Source organism: Phalacrocorax aristotelis, chromosome 7 (assembly GCF_949628215.1).
Source record: "Phalacrocorax aristotelis chromosome 7, bGulAri2.1, whole genome shotgun sequence".
Classification (NCBI taxonomy): Eukaryota; Metazoa; Chordata; class Aves; order Suliformes; family Phalacrocoracidae; genus Phalacrocorax; species Phalacrocorax aristotelis.
Window position 1 is genome coordinate 19,219,952 of NC_134282.1, and position 21,316 is coordinate 19,241,267.

The 21,316-nt window shown below is 64.4% G+C and overlaps 4 protein-coding genes across 11 annotated transcripts; 1 reads left to right on the top strand and 3 right to left on the bottom strand.

Annotated features, from left to right (window-relative positions):
- Positions 1 to 318: 318 nt before the first annotated feature.
- On the bottom strand, positions 319 to 4,141 carry ALG3 (ALG3 alpha-1,3- mannosyltransferase). Of its 2 annotated transcripts, none has more exons than XM_075099149.1 (9): positions 3,968 to 4,141; positions 2,874 to 2,973; positions 2,635 to 2,782; positions 2,289 to 2,449; positions 2,018 to 2,138; positions 1,485 to 1,690; positions 1,162 to 1,239; positions 814 to 957; positions 319 to 706 (listed from the first exon to the last, which is right to left on the bottom strand). In XM_075099149.1, the coding sequence occupies exons 2-9, from the start codon at positions 2,945 to 2,947 to the stop codon at positions 517 to 519; spliced, it is 1,122 nt and encodes a 373-aa protein (XP_074955250.1). In that variant the 5' UTR covers positions 2,948 to 2,973; positions 3,968 to 4,141; the 3' UTR covers positions 319 to 516. The 2 variants fall into 2 exon arrangements, with proteins under 2 accessions (XP_074955250.1, XP_074955249.1); XM_075099148.1 differs by lacking the exon at positions 3,968 to 4,141 and adding an exon at positions 3,311 to 3,675.
- EEF1AKMT4 (EEF1A lysine methyltransferase 4) lies at positions 3,470 to 8,918 on the top strand. Its single transcript, XM_075099150.1, has 3 exons — positions 3,470 to 3,778; positions 4,701 to 4,984; positions 7,424 to 8,918. Exons 1-3 carry the CDS (start codon positions 3,607 to 3,609, stop codon positions 7,715 to 7,717), a joined length of 750 nt encoding a protein of 249 aa, XP_074955251.1. The 5' UTR covers positions 3,470 to 3,606; the 3' UTR covers positions 7,718 to 8,918.
- CAMK2N2 (calcium/calmodulin dependent protein kinase II inhibitor 2) lies at positions 8,825 to 12,651 on the bottom strand. The gene is made up of 2 exons (XM_075099151.1): positions 12,391 to 12,651; positions 8,825 to 10,114 (listed from the first exon to the last, which is right to left on the bottom strand). The coding sequence occupies exons 1-2, from the start codon at positions 12,557 to 12,559 to the stop codon at positions 10,044 to 10,046; spliced, it is 240 nt and encodes a 79-aa protein (XP_074955252.1). The 5' UTR covers positions 12,560 to 12,651; the 3' UTR covers positions 8,825 to 10,043.
- Positions 12,652 to 18,219: 5,568 nt separating this feature from the next.
- LOC142059889 (mitochondrial ubiquitin ligase activator of nfkb 1-A-like) lies at positions 18,220 to 21,202 on the bottom strand. 7 transcript variants are annotated; one of them, XM_075099161.1, is made up of 5 exons: positions 20,976 to 21,202; positions 20,416 to 20,555; positions 20,079 to 20,166; positions 19,877 to 19,997; positions 18,220 to 19,686 (listed from the first exon to the last, which is right to left on the bottom strand). In XM_075099161.1, the coding sequence occupies exons 2-5, from the start codon at positions 20,530 to 20,532 to the stop codon at positions 18,990 to 18,992; spliced, it is 1,023 nt and encodes a 340-aa protein (XP_074955262.1). In that variant the 5' UTR covers positions 20,533 to 20,555; positions 20,976 to 21,202; the 3' UTR covers positions 18,220 to 18,989. The 7 variants fall into 7 exon arrangements, with proteins under 7 accessions (XP_074955262.1, XP_074955260.1, XP_074955259.1 ...); XM_075099159.1 differs by having other exon boundaries at positions 18,220 to 19,707; positions 20,976 to 20,994; XM_075099158.1 differs by having other exon boundaries at positions 18,220 to 19,707; positions 20,917 to 20,981.
- Positions 21,203 to 21,316: the final 114 nt, after the last annotated feature.

Consider the following 21,316-nt stretch of genomic DNA (forward strand, 5'->3'; position numbering starts at 1 on the left):
GGGTGGGGCTTACCAGAACCCTGGGGGGGTCACCCCTTTCCCAGCCCTCTCCCGTGGGAGGGAGCAGACAGGGGAGAAGGAAGAGCCACGCTAGCAGGATCCCTGGGCTGTATCAAGGCAATTCAAACCTTGAGGCAAAGCAGTTTTGTAGATCCTCTGTCTTAACCTCACCCCAGAGGCTGCTCCCCTGCCCAAGGCAGCACTCTCCCAGGGCTGGGAAAGGAGCTCCCACAGCCCCAGTGGCTGCTTTGCCTCCCTGCAGGTGGGGCAGGCCGAGTCATGGCCATCCCACCACTGTCATGGCGTGAGGATGCTGCGGCCAGTAAAGGGCATACAAAGCCCCCTTTATTGGGGAAGTCCTGCCTATTGGGGGTCCTCATGCTGCCCCCTTTGTACAGTTCCAAGGCTTGCGGCCCTGCTGGGACGGCTGGGGGCAGCCTGTGAGCTGTGCGGGAAGAGAGCAGGCAGCAGGGGCAGTCCCAGAGGCCAATTTCCATCGTCCAGCCAGCCACACTCTCACTGGGCTTTCTTGGAGATGGCTGCAGGCCTCCTGCTTGATGTCAGGGGGTGCAGCGCTGACGGGGGGGCCGTGCCGTACCAGAGCTGGAGCAGGACGAGTCCATGGCAGATATGGAGAGAAAGGGAGCTGCAGACTGTGGAGGGGTAGGTGTTCCAGCAGAGCTCAATCACGCCCAGCAGTAGCACCCTGCAGGGGAGAAAGCTGGGGGTCAGCATGGGGACACACACACTGACCCACCTTGCTCTCAGACCCCCCCCAGCAGATGGGTTGTCCTGCTCCCTGGCAGCACGCACTTGGGCATGTGGGCAAGCTTGGCGGTAGGGGTGCACCAGAGTAAATAGGGCAGCGTGTGGAAATACCAGACGTAGAACTGGTAGTGCAGGGAGCGGCTGCAGCAGATGCCCAGGAAGTTGGAGGAGAAGAGGACAAAGATGATCTGTGCACTGGTGTTAAGGGGACAAACATGGGTGGCTGCAGGTGCGATCCTGCAGCAGCTCCCCAGCCATACAGCACAGCTCCTTCCCCTGAGACATGCTGGTCCTGACAGTGCAGCAGGTCTGGGAGCCTGCAAAAGCCAATCCCAAAGTCTGCCCTGCCCTGCCTTCTCACCCCGACCTTGCTGCCCACCCTGTCAAAGGATATTGTTGATGGTCAAGGGAGGGGAGGGGTGTTTCCTTTCAGCAGGATCCTTCAGCAGAGCCAGGATGCCCTCTTTGGACCTGAGGAGGAAGAACAAACATCGATCTCAGCTGCTGAAAGCCTCCCCCACCCTAACCTTCCCCTGTGAGCCACTATGCCTGGGCAGAGCACTCCCCAAAACAGTAGCTCCCCCCAACTCCTGCCTGTAAGCACACAACTGCAGCAATGTGGGGACAGGGAGGTTGCAGACCCATATCCTGCACCACAGGGGCTGATGGGGATCTGCTGACAGGGACCAGCACCCATGGGGAATCCCAGGTCTCACCTGTGCCACCGGTGCACTGCAAAGATCCCCAGGCCAGCCAGGTGAGCCAGGAGCAGCATGGCATGGAAAGCCCGATTCTGGAAAACTTCTTCTGGGAGGAAGCGCCAGTTCACCGTCCATTTGAACTGGAACTGACGGCCCAGGTCAAAGGAGCGGATCAAGTACCCCACGGGGTTCACCAACAGGAAGGGTAGCCCCAGAATCACCTGTCAGAGACACACCAGCACCCTCGCAGCAGCTCTAAGCCAGCGCTCCACCTCCCTTGCTGCCTCCCGAGATCTCTAGTGCCACATGGGGTGACAGGGACAGCCAGCCAATAATGGGAGCTCCGTGAATGAGGTTATTTATTGGCCTCCAGCTTGTGGGGCTGTGTGGGGCTAACTCAGATGCTGGTGCCATTGTATATGCACCCACAGGTCTCCATCCCCCAGGACAGCCAGGCAGGATGCTGCAATGCAGGCAGGGCAGCCCACTACACCCTGCCGATGGGGCTGACCAGCCTGCCCCTGTAGTGGATACGAGCAAGGACCCACCTGCAGCAGGGCACAGATGCAGAGCTTGGGGATACAGCCCATGAGACCGAACCGTTGGAGCAGGAGGAAGAGAAGTCCAGGAGCAAAGAGGAGGATGTTCATCTTCACAGACACAGCCAGGCTGAGCGCGAAGCCATGTTACCATTGCAGACCCCCACATGGGTGCCCAGGCAGCCGCTGGGCTGAGCACAGCCTCCTCCCTGGGGCCAGGCTCACTCACACACGCCCCACGCCATGGAGGGCAACCCCTGCCCTGCCCCCAGATCCTCACCTGAAGAGGAGGCAGCCCCAGGACCAGTGCTCCTCCAGGAACAGGTTGATGGCAAGGAAAAGGATGGCCATGGCGACGGGGTCATTAAAGAGCCGCAGGACAAAGATGGAGTGGATGCGGTAGGAGGCGCAACACATGAAGAAGAAAACATATGGGGGGACCTTGCAGGGGACAGAGAGACACAAGGGCAATCAGCAGCCCATCCTGGACCCCCACTGCTGCCAAGCCCCTACAAATCTCAGGCCCCAACCCTGGCCTCCTGCCCAGCCTGTTTCACCCTGGTGAAGACTCAGAAAAGCAGGAGAGGCCCCGAGGCGGCCAGCGAGGCTCCCTGGCTCCAGGCTACCTTATTGGTTCGGCAGTAGATGCGGAAGACGAGGAGGAGGTTGAGGAGGTAGAGGCCGGCGAAAAGGTACTGCGCCAGGCGGATGTCTGTGCCACGGCCTGTGGCGTAGTACAGGCCCAGGAAGATGTAGACAAAGCCGGCGGGGTAGCTGTGGAGAGACAGAGGTGAGAGGCCAGGCCCTGCTGCCCCTCTGGGACCCCCCAGGAGCCCCCCGGAGCTCGGCTATCCCTGTCACTCACACCAGCGGCCCGGTGTCGCCCTTCAGCTGGGTGTAGTCGAGGGTCCCGTTAGCAAACCCCTCCACCTCCTCCATGTAGGCCTTCCAGTCGATCTCGGTGTCTGCGGGGATGGCCGGGGGGGCGTCACTGCGGGGGGGTTCCCCCACCTCCAGAGCCGCCCCCCCTCCCCGCCGTCAGCCGAGGCTCCGGCTCCCCACGGCCCCACAGCCCACCCTGCCCCCCCGCCCTGCCGGGGGATGCTGTCACCCACACGGCCCGGGGACAGCCCTGTCACCCCGCCAGCTGGATCACACACCCCCACACACACCCCCCGCTGCTGCATGGAGAGCACCTACACCCCGGCGCTGCACACCCCGGCGGCGGGCTGTCACAGCCCGGTGGACACCCCCCCACCCCGGGCAGGGCCTTCCCACGCCGGGCCGGACCCCAGCACTCACAGGGGACCCTGCGGATAACCCAGAGGTTGACGCCGCCCTCGGCCAGGCAGAGGCAGGCGGCCACCAGCGGGGTGTAGCTCGGCTCCAGCAGCGCCGCCCGCCGCTCCCGCCAGGCCCGCCGCAGCGCCGCCGCCGCCGCCCCCCGCCCCGCCGCCATAGCCATCCCGCTCCGTTCCGCTCCCGTTCCGTGTTTCCGACCGGAACGTTTATAGAAGGTGCGACCGGCGAGACCGGAAGCCGCACGTGGGGGCGCGAGCAGCACGTGGCGCCCCGTGCTCCCCCCCGCCCCGCCCGGTATGGAGCGGCGGCGCGCCCCCGCGGCCAACCGCCGCTACCGGCAGCGCCGCTTCTGGGACGCGCTGTATCGGCAGGATGGCGCCGAGCCCCGGGAGTGGCTGGGGGGGCTCTCCCGCTTCCTCCCGCAGCTGGAGGCCGAGCTGCGCCCCGGTGACCGTATCCTTGTCCTCGGTACGTGCCCGGTGCTCCTGGTGGAGGGCGGGCGGGGCTTAGGGTCCCGCCGGTGGATGCGGTGGTGCCGACCGCGAGGGGGCGGTGCTTTACCGGGCCGGTACCGGGGGGACAGCACCCACCCGGCGGGTCGGCCCCACTGCCGGGGATGCGGGCGGCGGGGCCGGTACAACCGCCCGGTAATCCCACCTGCGGGCTGACCCACCGCCGGCCCGGCAGGTCCGCCCCCCCCTCCCCCGGCTGGGCGGGCGGGATTAGGCGGGTGTAATCACCGATCCTGTTAGCGGATCAGCCGCCGCCAGCTGCGCTTAATAGTTCTCAAATCAGCCCCCCCTCACGCCCCCGGGACCCCCCGGGAACGGCCGAGCCGCTACCCCGGGGAGCGGGGGGAGGGAAGGGCCTCCCCCGCGTTCTCCGCACCGGGGGGTCGTGTCCTGCTAGGGCTGGCCGGGCAGGGTGCTGCCCCCCCCGCCGACAGCTGTCCATTTGTCTGTCCGTCCCGGACGCTCCGTGCTGCCCTGATTTGCCACTGGCCCCGCCGCAGGCTCTTGGGGGGCACGGCCGGCTCCTGCCCCACAGCCCCGCCACGGGGGGGGGAGACGGGACACTGGGGTGCCCGTCCTGCTTCTTTGCCGCCACCAGCACCCTCAGGGCCGCTCCTGCACTCTGCCGCGGGGTGAGGGGATCCGATGTGCAGGGGCTGCTCGCCTCTGCCTGCTCCCGCGGTCCTGTAGGGCTCCCAGCACACCCACCTTACGGGAAGGGAGTAATTAAGAACTAGCCCAGCACTCCCTAATTAGTGGCAAGGCGATGACCTGCTTCCTCTCATCACACCCTTCCCTGGGCCCAAGGGAGCGGGGTTGGGGTGCAGACAGCCCCCCCGCGGGTACCCCGAGCCCCAGCTGAGCGGTGTCCCGCACAGGCTGCGGCAACAGTGCCCTGAGCCATGACCTGTATGAGCTGGGCTACACCGACGTCACCAGCATCGACTTCTCCCCCGCCTGCATCGCGGCCATGCGCACCCGCTACGCCCACTGCCCTGGCCTGCGCTGGGCCGTCATGGACATCCGCGCCCTTGCCTTCCCCGATGCCGCCTTTGACGTGGTGCTGGAGAAGGGCACCCTTGACGTCCTCATGGTGGAGGAGACTGACCCGTGGGATGTCTCGCCACAGGCGACTGCTGCAATGCACCGGGTGCTGGCGGAGGTACGGGGCACGGGGAGCTGGCTTTTGGGGGGGCAGAGGGTGGACCCCATCCCCATTTGGAGTGGGTGAGATGCAGAGTGTCCCCTTGTCACCCTGCTTCTCTGAGGATGCCCCAGCTGGTGCCTTTTCCCCCCAGGCCAGTGCCACCCTCCCTGCTACCCTGCGAAGGGGCACCCAGGGGGCTCCCAGCACCCTTGGGGGTGGGAGACCCTCCTTTTTCCACCCCATCGCCTCCCCAGGGAGGTGGATGGAGCAGGACACATCCCTAGGTCCTGCTGGGAGACTGGCTGAGCCCCCTCTTTATTTGCACTCTAAATCTGAAGGGGTGGCAGTAAAAATAGGCCCCATCCTGGCATGAGTGGCTGTAGGGGCACCTGAGGGTGCCCAGAGCGGACCTGGAGGGGACACAGTGAGGTGGCTCTGCCTGCCTAAGGCAAGGTGACGACCACAGGGCTGTGACAGGCCCTTGCCCCGCCACCCCTAGCTTCAATCCCATTAGCTGGGGTCCCCATCGCTGGTCTGGGGTTGCCATGGCAACCCCCATCAGCATTGGCAGGGCCCTGGCGTTGCCACAGGGACAGGGGATGCCTCTGGCCCAATTAATTGGCGGTGGAGGCAGGGACTGGATTGAACCTGCCCAGGCACTGAGGTGGTGCAGGTCCTGGCAGCCTCCCCTGCCCCCGGGGGAATAACTCCGAGGATAATTAATTGCTGTGCCCAGGGGAACCCTTGGGTGTGGGCACAGGGTGCTGGGAGGGTGCTTGTGGCTAATGCTCCCCCCCAATCCTTTCTTACCCCCCTGAGCCTGGGAGGGAGTGGGATGCCAGGCACTGTGGGCAGCAGGGCTCTCCTCACCACCCTGCCCTGCCAGCACTGCTGCCTGTCCTTGTCATTTGGCCAAATGGCAAGGATTTAGGTCTTTTTTTCCCCCCTTTTTTTTTTTCCCTTTTTAATCCCCCGCTCAATCCCTGCCCTCCCCCAGTATCGCTGAGCACAGGCCTCTGCCCATGGCCGGTCCCCAGGGAGATTTGTGGGGTGTTCCCACCCACTTGCTGCTTTGTCAGTCCCTCTGTGTGGGTCCGGCATTGGCTGGCACCCCCCTTCTCACCCCAAACCCCTTCTCACAGGGGAGGAAACAGGGTTTTCACAGCCTCTGTCCTGCTCTCCCCTTGGGGGGACGTAAGGACCCAAAAATCCACCCTGCCTGCCTGGGGATGAGCCGGGGGCGATGAGTCAGTGCCAGAGTGGGGAGCAGCCACCCTTGCCCCCCGCCCCTCCCCGTGCTGGCCGGCAAATGGGAAGGTTTCCTGTGCCCGTCTCTAAGCAACGGCCCTTAGTGCTCTATTAAGGAGGGATGGGATGTGGGTATGCAGGATGCCTCTCTCTCAGCGCCAGCAGGAGATCCCTGCCTGCCCCCAGCCCCAGGGACCTCCCCCATGCCCATCAACTGGGAAGCTGTGGGGTCTTTCCAGGACAGATGCATCCGGCACTTCACAGGAGGGATGATGAGCTGGGTGCTTGGGGCAGGGATGCAGGGACCTGCTTTCCTTTTTTCCTGGCCAAAACACTGAGGTTTGGTTCAAAAGCCCCCACCGCAGCAGGGTGGGACACACAGGCTGCCTGATCCCCCTCTCCACCCCTGGCCTTAACCAGCACTGAGCTGTGCAGCTTCCCAGAAGGATTAAACCAGAACCCAGGAAACTCCCCCTTGGACACCAGCCCTCTCCCCTGCCGCAGTGGCTCTCTGCCCTTGCTGGGGGTGGGGGATCTGGGGGTGTCCCTGCCTGGGGCAGGGTGCTAGTGGGGCGGGGGGGCCGGCTGGGGGCTGCCCATCTGCCCCAGGCGCTGCCTTTGCATGCTGAGCACGCCAGCGCTGGCCGTAAAAGCCTTTTGACATTGGATAAAGCCAGGCAAGAAAATTGATGTTCTTTTCCATCCTGTTAGCAGGGGCTTAGTTCCAGCAGGGAGAAAATGGTGATTAAAAGGGTCGAGTCCTTTCCCATCCAATGTCCCCCGCCCCCACCTGGGATGCTGGGTGTTGGCAGGGGGGTGGCACTTGGTACCCTGGGGAGGGGTCGGTGGGATGGGGGTCCCACACTGCTCTAGGGGGGCCCTGTGCCCAGGAGGGTGAAGCTTTTCCATGTTCTAGGCTTGGGTCTCTGTGCTGTCTGCTGTGGATGGGGTGTGGGGTTTTGGGGTGCAGGGAGAGGTGGTGCATGGGGACCCCCATTCCCCGTTGTACCCAGGCTGTGGGTGGTCTGGGGACATGTCAAAACTAGGGGGGAGCAAGGTAGGACAGGTGATTTGGGGGTCCAAGGGGAGAAGCTGGGGGGGATCTTTGGCAGATGGTGATGGGGGTCCCTGTGGATGGAGCCATCCCTGCTGGAAGGGTGAACCTCACTGTGTCCCCACCCTGTCCTGGGGCTTCTCCTGCTGCAGGTGAGCCGGGTGCTGCGCCCAGGGGGCTGCTTCATCTCCATCACCTTTGCTCAGCCCCACTTCCGCAAGCCCCACTACGCCCAGGAGGCCTTCGGCTGGTCCCTGCGCCATGCTGCCTGCGGGGACGCCGGTGCCTTCCACTATTTCCTCTACGTCATGCGCAAGGGGCAACCCCTGGACGCCCCTGACCTGGCCCTGGGGTGCCGGCTGCACCAGTCCCCCCCACCCCCCGATCCACCGCCACCCCCTGCCTCCCCGGACAACGAGGACTATCTCCTTGCCATCCAGCTGTGACTTGGGGGGGCTTCCCCAGCCTCCCCCCCCCAATAAAGCCTTAAGCTACTCCACCCTTGTGGGTGGGGGATGAGGAGCCAGTGCGTCCCCCCGCAAGCTGCCCAGTGATGTCAGTAATGGGAGAAAAGTGAGGGGGGCTTGGCTTCTTCCTGGTGGGGCAGTGGGGTGATCTGGGGAGCAGGAGATGCTGTGCACCCCACACCAGCCCTTCCCTTGCCCAGCTGGAGAGCAGCCAGGGCTCCAGGCTTTGCAGCTGGTGATGAAACCAAATCGGGTTTAATTCCACCCATCCATCTTGTGGGGAGTGGCTCCCTGTCCCCCTCCCCGCCTTCCCCGAGGCACAGGCAGCAGGCAGCTGGGCTGGGGGCAAGATGTGGGGTGCTAGCACTGGATGCAGGGGGTAGAGTGGGGGGGAGCCCACTGCCCCCATCCTGCCACAGGACCCCCAGACCAGCCTCCTTGTCCATGGGGGTGCACAAGGGCACCGTGTCCTTGTCACTCCCCCAGCCCCAGCCAGGCAGCGGGGGGTCCAGGCTGGGATGTTCCAGCACTGGGCACACATGCAGGCAGGGCAGCACGTCTACCCCGTCCCCCTCCAGCCCCACTCCTGGCTGTGGTGGCAAACCCAGTGTGACGCACACACCGGGCCTGTGGCTGCCCATGCCTGAGGCCAGCAGAATGGTGACACGCATGTGCCAGGGCTGGTGACAGGCATGCCACCATGTGCTGGCAGGGCTGGCTGCCTGTGGGTGCTGGTGTGTGGGTGCTAGCATGGCAGCTGCAGCAGGTACATGGATGCTACTGGGGGTGTCCCCAGGGGCAGTTCGGGCACCAAATCCTCCCGAGATGGGTGACACCAGGGTCACAGAGAGGACCCCTCCTCGGAGGGATGGCAGTAACATACTGAAGAGGCACAAGCTGCTGGGCTGCTATTTCTGGCAAAAGGCATAAGTGGGTCAGCTGGTGGCTCCCCCCCGCACCAGGAACCAGTGAAGGACTGTAGGGTCAGCCCCCCCCCACCCCGCCATGCCACCCCATCCCACAGGCACCCCGAAAACAAGCTGGCACCTGGAGGGACGGAAAGGAGCAGGCAGCTCCGGCCTCACCTCGGTACATGAATGTATTTTATTCATTGCATTTTGTTCACCAGTACAGTGAAAAATGGCATTTAAATTTACAATGGATCATTTGTAGAACATCATGACACAAGTATCTTTTTTTTTTCTTTTTTTTTTTGTGTTTTTTTTTCTTGGTTTTGTTTTTTGTTTGGTGTTTTTTCATTGTGTTTCTTTTTTTTTGCGTTGTTGTCTCCATAAATGCCACTCGTAGATTATTGAAAAAGATGATGAGTTTCTCATGCACATCAGACCCCCCCCGAGAAGCTTCTTAAAAAATAAAATTAAATTAAAGTACAAAATTAAAAACAACGACTCAGGCTGGCCTCTGCCCTCCCCGCTCCCCCCCCCGGCCCTGCGACCCTCGAGCGAGGGGCAGGGCTGGGACCTCCCGGCACACACAGCCACCCCAAAGGGCTCTGGCCCCAGTGCTGCTGGGAAGGGGACTGCGGTGGCCGACGGTGCTGCCAAACTCTCCGGCTGGTCCCGCTGCCAGCGGTGAGGGTCAGGCCAGGGGTCCCCCCTCCCCTTCCCTGCATCTTTGTCTTTCCTCACACTCCCTCCGTCTCTCTCGCCCCCCCCCCCCTTTATTTTTGCCCCTCGGTTTTTTCTTCTTTTTTTGTCTTTTTTTTTCTTATGGAAAAAAATATGAACCGTTTGTTTGTTTGTTTTCCTGATGCGGTTACTTCAACATCTCAACGTCAGCAGATCGTTTTTAACAAAGATTCGGATATAAAAATACAAATATGAGGAGTTTCTGTTTAAAAAGAAGCGTGCCGGAGTGGTGGGGCTGACCCTCGGCCCCAGGACCGGGCGCCCGGGCCACCAAGCTCATGCAAAAAACGATGGAGCAAAAAATGTCTCTGGACAGCAGCTCCCCCCCGCTCGAGGGGCCAGATCTGCCCCGGAATTCGGGGACCCCCCGCCAAGGAGGATGGGGGGGACACGCCGCAGAGCGGGGGACTGGACCCCCCCGGGGAGGGGGGTCTTTGCCCAGGGTGGGGGGGCTCGGCGGGCGTCCTCCTCCCCGGGGGAGGTGGAGGGGTAAAGTGCATGGCTCGGGGGGTGGGATGGTGGCCGCAGAGTCCCCCCCGGGCCGGGGGGAGGGCACGGGCATGGCCCCCCCTCCTCGTCGGCGGTCCAGCCAGCATGCAGGGCCGGGCGGGCTGGGAGCAGGGCACGGCCTGCGGGTCCTGGCGGCGGGTCCCGGCTTACACCCCCGGCGGCGACTTCTCCGTCATGCCCTTGAGCACCTCGTCTATCCGGTCATCCTCGATCACCACTGCGGGGACAGGCGGGGGGCGCGTGGGCGAGGGGACGCACGCCCAGCCTCTGCTCCCCACCCCCCGCCCCGGCTCTCACCCCGCTCACCGCCCCAGGGGGGCTCCAGCTGTGCCCCCCGGACGCTGGGTAGAAGGGGCGCAGGTGGGTGCGATGGAGACGGCGGGGGGGAATCGCCCCCCACCCCTTCCACCCGGCTTGGGTTGGGGCAGCATCCATCCCTCCCCCTCACCCCCGCAGCCAGCCGGCCGCGTCTGGATGGGTGGTTTGGGAAGGGGGGGGGCAGGAAAGACCAGGAAGGACCCCCCCTCCTCTCTGCGGCAGGCGCTGATGAGAGCAACAGGACTGGAATGGGTAATGACCCAGCGGGGGGGGGGGGCCGCCAGCTCGGCGGGGGTGGCAGCCAGACCCCCGTCAGCATCAACCGCTCTGCAGGACACACACACCCCCGCACCCCCGCCATCGGCATCAGTGTCGGGGGGAGCCGGAAAGCTCCCCCGTCAGCATCACCCGCCGGGCTGCACGGACCCCCCCCTCGTCAGCATCACCATGGGGGGCTGGACAGACCCCCGTCAGCATCACTCGCTGGACAGCCCCCCCATCACTATCGGGGTGCCACACAGACACCCCCCCCCCATCAACATCACCGGCTGGGCAGATCCCCACCACCACCATCACCCTCAGGGGTGGCGGACAGACACACACAGAGCCCCCCCCAACATCACTACTGGGGTGCTCAGCAGCCCTCCTATCACCACCCTGGGGGTAGATTGGCCAGACTTCCCCCCCACCCCGCATCATTAGCATCACTGGGGAGCAGTCAGACCCCCGCCCATCACCACTGAGGGGGAACCGGCCCCCCATCACCCCCGGGGTGGGTCTGCTAGACCCAGCCACCACCACCGCAAAGGGGGACAGGTGGAGGAGGCTTGTGCCACCTCGGGGTTGGGGTGTATTTGTGCTTGGGGGGGCTCTGTTCCCCCCGCCTTTTGCCCCTGCAGCTCAAAAAGGGGTGCTTGCCTATGGGGGTCCCCCAAGCAGGTGGGGTGGGGAGTGCAGGCGAGGAAGGGGCCATTCTCGGAGGTCCCCCAAGGCATCAGGGAGGATCAACGGTGACAGATCAGGGTGCAGGGGAGGGGGGACATTTATCTGGGTCCTGATGGAAGCCGGGGAGCAGCTGATAGGGGTCTCTGCGGCAAGCAGTAAAGCGGGGGGGGGGGGGGGGGGGCGGGCACACAGGTTCATGGAGTCCTGGGGGGACAGTAAATCTGGGAGAGGGGGTTTCGGGAAGGGGGGAGTTGTTGATCAGCACCGCCGGCGGCTGCTGATGGGGGTTTCTGCGGCAGGCAGAAACGTGGAGGGAGAAAGGTTTATGGGGATGGGGGGGCTGTTGCTGGGGGTTGTTTATATGGATGAGGAGGGGCAGCCCAAGGGGATGTGGGGACAATCCCAGGGGTGCTGAGGAGCAGTTCCGGGGGGGTCCCAGGGGCATTCGCGATGTGCCAGGGGGGCAGCCCCAGGGATGCTTGAGGATAGTCCCGGGGGCAGCCCCAGGGACGCTGCAGCGTTGTCCCGGGGGCAGCCCCGGGCTGGGGAAGGGGGGTACGGGGGGGGGGACACGGGACAGCGCTGCGGGGACAGCTGGGGACGGGGGGCCCTGCGGTTCCAGAGCGGCGCCGGGTGCCAGTCGCAGAGCTGGGGCTCCCAGGGATGCCGGGGGTCAGCGCCGGGGATGATGTGGGACAGAGCTGAAGGCTCTGGGGATGCCGAAGGCAGTGCTGGGGATACTGGGGGGCAAAGCCAGGAGTGCTGTGGGACAGTGCCAGGGGTGCCGGGGGACAGTGCTGGGGATGAAAGGCAGAGCCGGAGGTCCCAGGGATGCTGTGGGGCGATGCCGACGGTGGCGGGGGGCAGTGCCGGGGATGCAGGGGTGGAATCGAGGGTCCCGAGGGTGCTGTGGGGCGCCGCTGGGAATGCAGCAGGGCAGATCCCGGGGTCCCGGGGCAGAGCTGGGGATGGAAGGGCAGATCCGGGGGTCCCGGGGATGCCGTGGGGCAGAGCCGGGGGTACAAGAACAGATTCAGGGGTCCGGGGGATGCCGTGGGGCAGCGCCGGGGATGGAACAGCCAGTGCCGGCGATGCCGGGGATGCCGCAGGGCAGATGCGGGGGTCCCGGGGATGCCGTGGGGCAGCGCCGGGGATGCCGGGGGACTGAGACGGGGATGCCGGGGGACTGAGACGGGGTTCGGGGGGCAGAGGCGGGGGGTCGGGCGGTACCTCTCTTGGCGCGGCCGATCTGTCCCAGCTTGGGGGGCCGCTTGCCCTGGTTGCCCCCGAAGAAGGCGTTGGTGTCCTGCAGGCGGCAGCTGAAGGGCAGCTCCCCCGCCTCGGGCTCGGCGCCGTAGCGGCCCACCTTGTCCTCGCCGTAGGGCAGCACCTGCGACATGGCGGGGCCGAGCCGCGCCGCGCCGAGCCGGGAGCCGGTCTGCGGCGGCGGCGGCGGCGGCGGGGAGGAAACCCGGGCGGAAGGATGAAGTCATGCATCCGGGGGGAGCGGGGACCCCCCCGGCGGGGGGCGGCTCCGGAGCGCCGCGGCCTGGCACGGCCAGGACAGGGACGGGGGACCCCCGTGGCCAGTGCCCGGTGCCCGTCCAGTTGGGATGGGGGGACCCCCGCCCCAGCGCCTCTCTAGTACCCAGAGCAGGCTGGTTCCCCCGGCACAGCCTTGCCGGGGTTGTCGCCCCTAAACACGTGTTTAGGTTGTGCCCCTAAACACGGGGTGCCCCTGAGAAGTGGGGAGGCCTTGGCACTGGCAGGTATCCCCGTGTCAGGCAGCCGAGGACCACCGGGCACAGCCGGGCCCTCCCCCAGCATACCGAGGTGATGCCAAACAGACGCCCCCAACACCCCGCTCCACTCCCCCAGACAGCCCTGAGCATCGTCAGCCCAGTTCCCAGCCTCCTGCAGCTCAGCAGGCTCAAGACCCTCAGGCCAGCTCCCACCCCAGGTCTCCCCAGCCAGGCTGCTCCCAGCCCCCCACTTGTGCCCCTTGCTCAATGCCCGTCCAGGCACCCACTCCCACAGAGCCCCCAATGTTGGGGTCCTCCCTTGGAGTCACACCGGTCCTGCCCCAGCCCCTGCCAGTCTCCTCGGTCCCCCATATGTGGGTCCCTGCGCATGCATGTGCATGTGTATGTACATGTGTGCCCATTTGCATGTATTTGAGGGACTGCAGGGGGCATGCAAGTGTGATTCTGTAGGTGTCTGTGAGTGTGGCCACATAGGGGCCGTGCCCTAGTATGCCCCTTGCCCTGTGGTTTGGCCCTTCCCTGGGAGGGGTCTCTGCAACTAAGGGGAAGGGAAACCATCCCCTGTGGGGACCTGCCATGGGTCCATGAGGAGAGACCTATGAGAGGGGCCCCAGTGCCCCCCCCCGAACCCCATTTGTATCTCCTCTGCACATCCCTGACCCTGACCCACTCTGGCCCTTTTCTCCTGCATTTTCCACTGCCAGGGCAGTGATGACACTAATTGGCATCAGTGACCCTGAGGAGCCTCACCTGGGGCTCCCCATCCTGGCTGGGGGAGCTATTTAAGCTCAGGCTGGGGCTGCTGCTCCTTGTCTGAGCTGTGGGTACAGCCCTGGGCCCTGGACCAGGCTGGCCTCTGGACCTGTGGGGGGCTGGTGGTGATGATTATAACAGCAACAACTGGTTGCAGAGGACCACCCTGTCATGGGGCAGCCCTATTCCTGCTGCTCCCTCACATCCAGGCCCCGCTGCTTGTGTGGGCTTGCTGGGTTGCAGCAGAGCCAGAGCCCTCTAGCTCTACAGAGCAGTACTTGGCAGCCCTGTTCCAGCCCCATGAGAATCTCACTCAGTGTGTCTCAAGGGAGCAAGAGTAGAGTTTTACAGACAGCTCTGTGGTCCATCTCTCCATGCCAGCACCTCCATGGCCTGAGATCCTGTTGAAAGGTACTGCAGAAGAGCATCAGCTGGGCTGGTCTATGCAATAGGACAGGTACTTCTATTTTGGGAAGGCTTGGCCATGCCTTTCCTTTTGTGCTGGGCTCTGCAAAGCACCTGTCCCTGCTGCCCCCTCCCAGAGCAGAGAAGGGGAGGGATGGGGCAGCAGTGCCCACTCTCCACTGGCAAGGTGGTGTCATTTTTGCTGCCTTTGCTGGGGAACCAGCTTGAACTTTTTCATGTGACAGCTTCTGCTCCTGCAAAAAGCGCCTGGGAAAATAGGCAAGAGGCCCACGCTGAGATGTGGCCTGCTTTTCCCCTCACCGAGCCCACGTGCTGGTGCCCGTGGGCAGGGACAGGCAGGCCGTGGCACGCGCGGGTCTGGGGGTGAGTGAGAAGAGAAGCAGATGGGCTGTGTGGGATGTGAGCGGGGCTGGTGCTGCGTTCCAGGAGGGTTTCCAGTCCAGTGGGCTCCTGGGGAGAGGCTTGAGAGGGGTCACCCTGGGAATGGCCCTGCTTACCCCATACCTGCACCTGTATCTGTACAGTGCCTTGCACCCAGGGGTGGGGGGAGCTCTGTGGGGCTGGCTGTGGTTTGGGGGTGTGGAAAGGACCCTCCACCCAGGCAGGAGGAGGGCTGGGTTCATACTGGCACAGCTGGGCTGTAGGTGGTACAGGGGAGCACTGTGGCTTTGGGCACTGCATCTTCTTGGGATGTCTCTAGTCTCTGGCTCCCTGAGGGTGCTGCTTGTTGTGCACCCCTGGGAGGGGGGAGGGAGGTACCAGGGACCTGAATGTGGGTGGGTGGGCAGAGGGGTGCAGGAAGGACCGCACCCTCATCCCCTGCCAGTGCAGGTTGCATCCCCCTTGCTCCATGGTGAGCTGGACCGTGCACCCTCCTTCCCCTGTCTCTTCATCCCCCCTTCATTATCCACCTTTTAGCAGCCACATAATGTCCTTTCTCATGTCCTTTGTAGCCTTTTGTCCGTCACAAAGCTGGCTCCAGTGGGAAGAAGGGGTGGTGGGAGGTGGAAGCAGGCAGTTCTTCCTGCCCTGGCTCCTTAAACCTGGGATGCAGCCCCCAAGCTGCAACACTCTGCAGGTGATGCAATGGCTGGGGGCCAGCTGTGACCCCCCCTAGGTGGATATGGGGCAAGGCACACAGACAGGCTCCCAGATGCAGTGGTACTTGTGATGGAGGTCACGCTGCGCTGCCAGGCCTTGGGTGATGCTCTGGAAGCCCACCGGTGCCTGCTGTGACCCAGCCCCACAGCTGGGTGCTGTCCCTGAGTCCTGCACCCTTGGTGGGGATTCCAGTGCCAGCTCCAGGTCCTTTGATGGAGGTGAGGGGTTTCCTGGTGGTCACCGGTGCTTCAAGTGGTTTTACGGTGGAGAAAGGCCCTGTGTGTACACAAGCAGCTTGTGGTGGGCCATGTCCTGCCCAGGCTCTGCAAGGACCCCCGGGGAGCAGGAGTTGGACTGGATGGGAGCCTGATGGTCCCTGAGGCCTGGCAGGCGGCAGCTGGATAACAGGGTGTTTGGAGGAGGCAGGAGGCATCAGCCACCAGACCTAGGGCTTTTGCTGGTGCAGGTCTGGGAGCCTGTTGGTGCTGTCACACGGGGCTGGGAGCACCAGGGCTGGCCCCACAGGGCTGGGGGCTGCAGAGGCATGCCTGAAGGCTGCTCTGGTGCCTCCATCTGTGCTGCTTCCAGCCCTGCCAAGAAACATGAAATGGCACTTCTGCTCGGCAGCAGTGGCAGTCGTGGCCTGGGGGGCCTCACCAAGCACCAGCTCCCTGCTTCTGGCACCGCTGCTCTGAGCACCCGGCCCGGCATGGGGGACTGGCAAAAGTCACTGACAAGATGGGGATGTCCTCTCCCTTGGCTATTGTTGCCAGCTCTTTGTAGCCATGTGGATCCTGGGAGGCAGAGCCCAGGTGGGGATGCCACCATGTGTGCTGCCTGTGCCGTGGCTGGGCAGTTCCTCTGCATGGGCGTTTTGGGGGAGCAGAGACATACACCTGGGCTGGGGGCAGGGGGTGGGGATGACCTTGCGTGCCAATGGTTGTGGTAGCCCCTGTCACCATAGTGAGGGGATGTTGGGGAACAGGGGATGGGCATCCTGCTTGGCAGCTGTGCTGTGGTTGAGCCCATGGCAAGCATGGGACAGCGGTGTGTTGCTTGCCCTGTGCTGTCCCTGCAGCCAGCGATGTGGGAAGACAAGGCCAAAAAGCCCTCCCTGGAAGGAAAGCAACTTGTCTGTGGAGGAAGGGCTCAAGCCTTTGCAGGAGTGCCAGGGCCAGCCAGCAGGTAGTCACTAGCAAGATGAGTTTCCTTCTTCCAGCATGGCTTTAGGAAGAGGGTGCTTGTGAAGGGGCTCCAGTTGTACAACGGGGCAGGTGGAAGGGGGATGGCACTGTCCCCATCCCTCACACAAGCCACCCAGGGCACAGCTGTGGTCTCAGCGATGCCATGGCTGCATCTGAGCAGATAGAGCACCTCCAGCATGCTGCCTGGGGTGGGGGCTTCACAGACAGTTCCCTGCCCAGATGGGGGTGGGGAAGGAGCAGAAGGGTGGGGGAGCCAACCCTGTTGGGGGTATGAACAGCCCTGCTGGGGTGTGAGGCTCCATCCTTGTCAGTCACCACATCTCTGGTCACCGTGACAACAGACGGGGAGGCAGGTGGGAGCAGGCTGGCAGCCTTGGGGGGTGCAGGTGGGGACCATGTGTGTGGCTAGCACCCGTAAGGAACCTGTAGGGGTGGTGGGGGGGTGTCAGGGCAGCTGGCAGGACACCTGGGTCCCTCTTGGGCCTTGCATGGTGGGGAGGGAGGCTGGGCAGGGCCCAGCCTGGGCCCTGTGAGCTCCCCACTGTCCTACTCCAGACCAAAAATCCTGGGGTGGGACAGCAGGTTTGGGCAGGGGTGCAGGTGCTGCGGCACGGCTGGGCAGCCCCTGTGCAGGGCGGTTTGGCACAGCAAGGCTTTGGCCAGCGCTAAGCTGAGTGGTTGAGTCATGCTGCTGCCCAAGCGATGCCAGGCAGAGCTGCTCAGCAGGGTCTGAGTGTCCAGGCCACTGTGGGGCTGGTGGCCTCCTGCGGATGGCAGAGACCCAAGAGGGGGATATAGGGTAGGTCTGTGCCCCAGCATGGGGTGGCACCCTCTCCATGTTCCTCCAGTACAGGGGATGTGTTCCCTGCCCTGAGCTCCCTTAGCACCTGAGGGGACAGAGGGGAGTGGGTGGCTGCAGGCCCCTCCCTAGCTGTCCCCATTCCCAGCTGGCTGTGGGGCCCAGGGAACGAGGTGAGCAGTCTTAGGGAGCACGGGCACCCCCTGCCCTCCCCAGCCCACGCACCCACTCGTGCCAGCAGCTCTTGGCACATAGGGAGTGTGTTCCTGGCAGCCCGGCCCTCTCCCATCTGGTATTTATCTCCTTCCCGAAATCCCTCCTGCTGTGGGAGGGATGCCCAGCTCGGGGGGGGGGGGGGGACCCGGGCCCCACCGCTCACTCTGCATCGTGGCAGCCACTGTGCTGCTGTGGGGAAGAGGCCAGGCTGAAAGATGGGAGGGGACAGGAGTGGAAGCCCTCCCACCCCAAAAATGCATGTGGGTCCCAGGAAGCTTTGTTGGATGCTCTGGGCAATCATGGCTGGCTGTGGGCACTGGGGGAAGCACCACAGGGGAACTTTCACCCCAAGCAAGCAAGCTCCCAGCCCCACACTGGTAGCAATGGGGGTGCCACTGCCCTCTTCCCCCCCCCCCCCCCCCCCCAGTCCTGAGTGCCCCGAAGCTGCAGGAGCCAGGAGAGCCTGTGGGTTGCCTGGGCAACTGCAGCCAGGCAGTGATGGGGAGCAGTCCAGGGGAGCTATTGCCATGGAGACTGGAGAAGCACAATTGCCTTGGCAACAGTCCTGTCCGTCCCGTCCCCCGTCCCCCCCCCCCCCCCGCTTCAGGGCTGTATCCTGATGAGGTGCACACCGGCTAGGGGTCCCCTGCCCACCACCCACCAGTGAGTGTGCACTGGGCTGGCTCCCTGGGTGGGGAGGGAGGTGGCAGTGCCCACCTGAGCCCCCCAAGGGAGAGCCTCGGCTGCTGCTGCATAGCCCCGACTTTATGGCGCGAAGGAAGAGGCGAGGCCGACATCAGCTCCTTGGCTTTATCACTCCACACATCACCACTCCTGCATCCAGTCCTGGCCAGGAAGCAGGCAGGAAAGCTGGGTGCAGTGGGGGCCAGAGGCACGGGCAGGCTCTGGGGCACCCCAGGGCTGTCCTCCTGTTCAAGGAGGAGAGCAGAGACCCTGCAGAGAGGGACAGAGGGACACTGTTCCCCTCCCTGGGTGGCAGAGCAGCTAGCAAAGGGGCATACTTCATCACGGCCAGCCCCTGGGGTGCCTCTACCTGGTCTGGGCAGTGGCTGTAGTCACACTGATTGGGGGGGAGGACAATGGTAGCACCAAAGTGTGCCACTGTGGTGGCTCAGGGGTCTCTGTCACCCCACTGTGTCCTCTGTCCCACCAGCCCTGGTCTTGCCCCCACCATCTTCCCCATGGACAAAGCCATGTGCTGGAAAAGTCCCATGTGGCTTTGGAGGTGGGGTCAGGGCTGGGAAAGGAGCACAGGTCAAACAGCCAGCAGTCAGAGACGTGCCCTGGTGTGTGGCAGGGGGCTTGGCCCCTCAGCTCAGGCACTGAATACGTTTCCCCCAAGGCTTCATGTTGGGGCGGGGAGGGGGAGGTCCCTCTGGCAGACAAAGGGAGGATGAGGAGGCTATAATTTCCCCCCAAAACAGATGGGGAGGCACAGCAGGACCCTTCCCTCCCAACAGGAATCACTCAGCTGCACATGAGGGGGGTAGGCTCTGGGCTTGGCTTGGCTCATACTGCCCCTCCCTGGCACCCTGCCAGGTGCTTTCAGGCCTGGTAGAGGGGCACGACACGGTCAATGGGCCCCCGGCAGATGGGGCAGAGGCGGGCAGGCAAGGCCTGGAAGCAGCGGAAGCAGCAGCAGATGTGGCCACAGCCCAAGAGGACGCATTCACGGGGTTGTGTCAGGCAGATCACGCAGGAGTTCTCAGGCCCCCAGTCCCCAGCCTCCTCGCTGTCCAGCTCCTTGTCCTCACGCTGCTGCTTAAGGCGGGTGCGGCGGTAGGCACGGCACAGGGCGTGCAGGAGGACAGCCAGGCCTGCCGCAGCACACAGCATGGCTGCCCCCCTCCAGAGCCCGCTGGCTGACTCCAGCTCTGCCAGCACCGTCTGCCAGTCCCCCAGGCACAGGAAATAGTCTCCCCCCCTGGCTGGCGGTTGGAGGTGCAGGGAGCCATCGGGGTGCAGGGCCACCTCCCCAATGCCTGTCAGCCCGGCCCCCACCCGCAGCATCTCCTCTGTCTCCAGGATGCCCTTGGGCTTCTCCCCACTCAAGTACTGTCCCAGCAGGTCACGGAAGCTGTGGGCTGGCTGCTGGAACCGCTCGTACACTGTCTCCAGTGGCAGGCAGGCAGCTTGGAGTGGGCTCTCCACACTCACCTGCGTCACCACTTCGGTGTCGGGTGAGGCCAACAAGAAGGGAACTGTGTAAACCTGCTCTGAGAGCACCCGTTCGCTCTCGCTCCTGCAAGTGGAGAGTGCAGCGCTGGGATGTGGACAATGTGGAGGAGGAACTCTGAGCTCCTGGGGCTGAGCCAAGGGCATGGACTAGAAACTTTAACCGAGCCACTTTTGGCCTCTCAAGTGGCTGCAGAGGATGGGGGTCTGGACCCACCAGTGCAAGCCCACCCCTGCTTTTCCCTCCCATCACTCACCAGCTCCGGGCCAAGCTGTTCCAGATCAGCCGATGCTCCTTCAGAAGCAGTTTCTGGATAACACCCTGCAGCCCCTCATGGTAATGGCTGGTCAGCGCAGCCTTGGCTGGCAGCACTATGCCTAAGGACCAAGGGATGCATCACGGCTGAAGGAGGCAAGCTTGGCCCCTGTCCCCGGGGTAGGGCCACAAGGTCTCCTCACCTTCCAGGGCAACGTAAGGCAGGCACCTCCCATCAGCCGCAGACACCAGTGCTGGTAAATCATCGTCAACCTGGAGCTTTGGAGCCTCCTGAAAGGGCAAGGACTGAGCATGAACATGGCTAGCAGCAGATGGGCTGGCAGGCAGAGGGTGGGTCACACATGGCTTTGTGGGGATCTCTGGCAGGATGTGACCTGCTTGATCCTGGGCATCGTCACATCAGTAAAGGATGTGGCAGGCTGCAGTCATCAGCGAGGTGCACCCAAATCTGGCTTGGGCAGTGTAGGGCAGCAGGGAAGGGACAGTGGGCGGGACAGAGCACCTGAGAGACAGGGCTACCTGTATGCGTGCCATGGCTCTGGCTTTCTTCCTGTACAGGTAGTAGAAGAGGCCGGAAAAGGCGAGGCTGGAGCCCAGACACAGCAGCTCCCCAGGCGTGACGGGTGGTGCGTCCATGGTGCCAGGCTAGGGCAGCATGCCTGCAAGGTGAGCGCATGGGCTGGGGCCGGGTTGGCCCAGGAGCAGGGATATCCCCACGCCTGTGTCCCCACTGCTCCCGTCCCCAGGGTGCTGCTGCCCTAGGGCCGAGCCTACCCGTGGCCCCGGCTGGAGCTCCAGCACCCGCAGGTGCTCGGCAGCCCCGGCCCGACCCAGCACCCCCTGCCCAGCCCGGCTCCAGAGGCAGCCTGCGCCCGTCACCCACCCCGGGCCCTGCACCCAGGGTCCCCCCTAGGCTCGGCACCCCCAGTCCGGGCCCGGCACCCCCGATCTGGTCCGAACCCAGGCCCCCGGCTCGGACCCAGCCCCCGGGCCCGGCCCGGCCCCGCCGCCGCCGCTCACGCCGCCCCGGCCCCGCTGCCCCCCGTGCCCCCCGAGGCCGGAGGCGCCCAGGCCCGGACCCTGGCCCGGCCGCGTTGCCTGCTGGGAAGTGGAGTTCGGCCCCCGCGGCGCGGCGGCGGGGCGGCCGCAGCCCAGAACTACAACTCCCAGAGTCTCTAGCGTCCAACTACAGCTCCCGGCGGCCTTTGCGAGCCGGCCGCCGGCCCCGGCGGGGCCCCGGCGCAGAGGCGGGGGTCGGGGGGGACCCCAATGTGGGGCTGGCGGCGCGGTGCTGTGGGGCTGTCCCAGCGCGGCTCCTGCCCCTCCCGTCGGCCCAGCCTCATCCAGACCCGCCCTCCTGCACTTGGGTCACAACAACCCTATGCAACGCTACAGGCTTGGGGAGGAGTGGCTGGAAAGT

Excerpts from the sequence above, each read along its gene's own strand:
- ALG3 (XM_075099148.1), bottom strand. The coding sequence starts at position 3,473 with ATGGCTATGGCGGCGGGGCGGGGGGCGGCGGCGGCGGCGCTGCGGCGG. Across the intron at positions 958-1,161 it reads CCTCCCTTGACCATCAACAA|GATCATCTTTGTCCTCTTCT; the intron begins TATCCTTTGACA and ends CACCAGTGCACA. Across the intron at positions 707-813 it reads AAGCTTGCCCACATGCCCAA|GGTGCTACTGCTGGGCGTGA; the intron begins GTGCGTGCTGCC and ends TCTCCCCTGCAG.
- EEF1AKMT4 (XM_075099150.1), top strand. The coding sequence starts at position 3,607 with ATGGAGCGGCGGCGCGCCCCCGCGGCCAACCGCCGCTACCGGCAGCGC. Across the intron at positions 3,779-4,700 it reads TGACCGTATCCTTGTCCTCG|GCTGCGGCAACAGTGCCCTG; the intron begins GTACGTGCCCGG and ends TGTCCCGCACAG. Across the intron at positions 4,985-7,423 it reads TGCACCGGGTGCTGGCGGAG|GTGAGCCGGGTGCTGCGCCC; the intron begins GTACGGGGCACG and ends CTCCTGCTGCAG.
- LOC142059889 (XM_075099159.1), bottom strand. The coding sequence starts at position 20,532 with ATGGACGCACCACCCGTCACGCCTGGGGAGCTGCTGTGTCTGGGCTCC. Across the intron at positions 20,167-20,415 it reads GAGCCATGGCACGCATACAG|GAGGCTCCAAAGCTCCAGGT; the intron begins GTAGCCCTGTCT and ends TTGCCCTTTCAG. Across the intron at positions 19,708-19,876 it reads AACAGCTTGGCCCGGAGCTG|CGCTGCACTCTCCACTTGCA; the intron begins GTGAGTGATGGG and ends TCCACATCCCAG.
- CAMK2N2 (XM_075099151.1), bottom strand. The coding sequence starts at position 12,559 with ATGTCGCAGGTGCTGCCCTACGGCGAGGACAAGGTGGGCCGCTACGGC. Across the intron at positions 10,115-12,390 it reads GATCGGCCGCGCCAAGAGAG|TGGTGATCGAGGATGACCGG; the intron begins GTACCGCCCGAC and ends CTGTCCCCGCAG.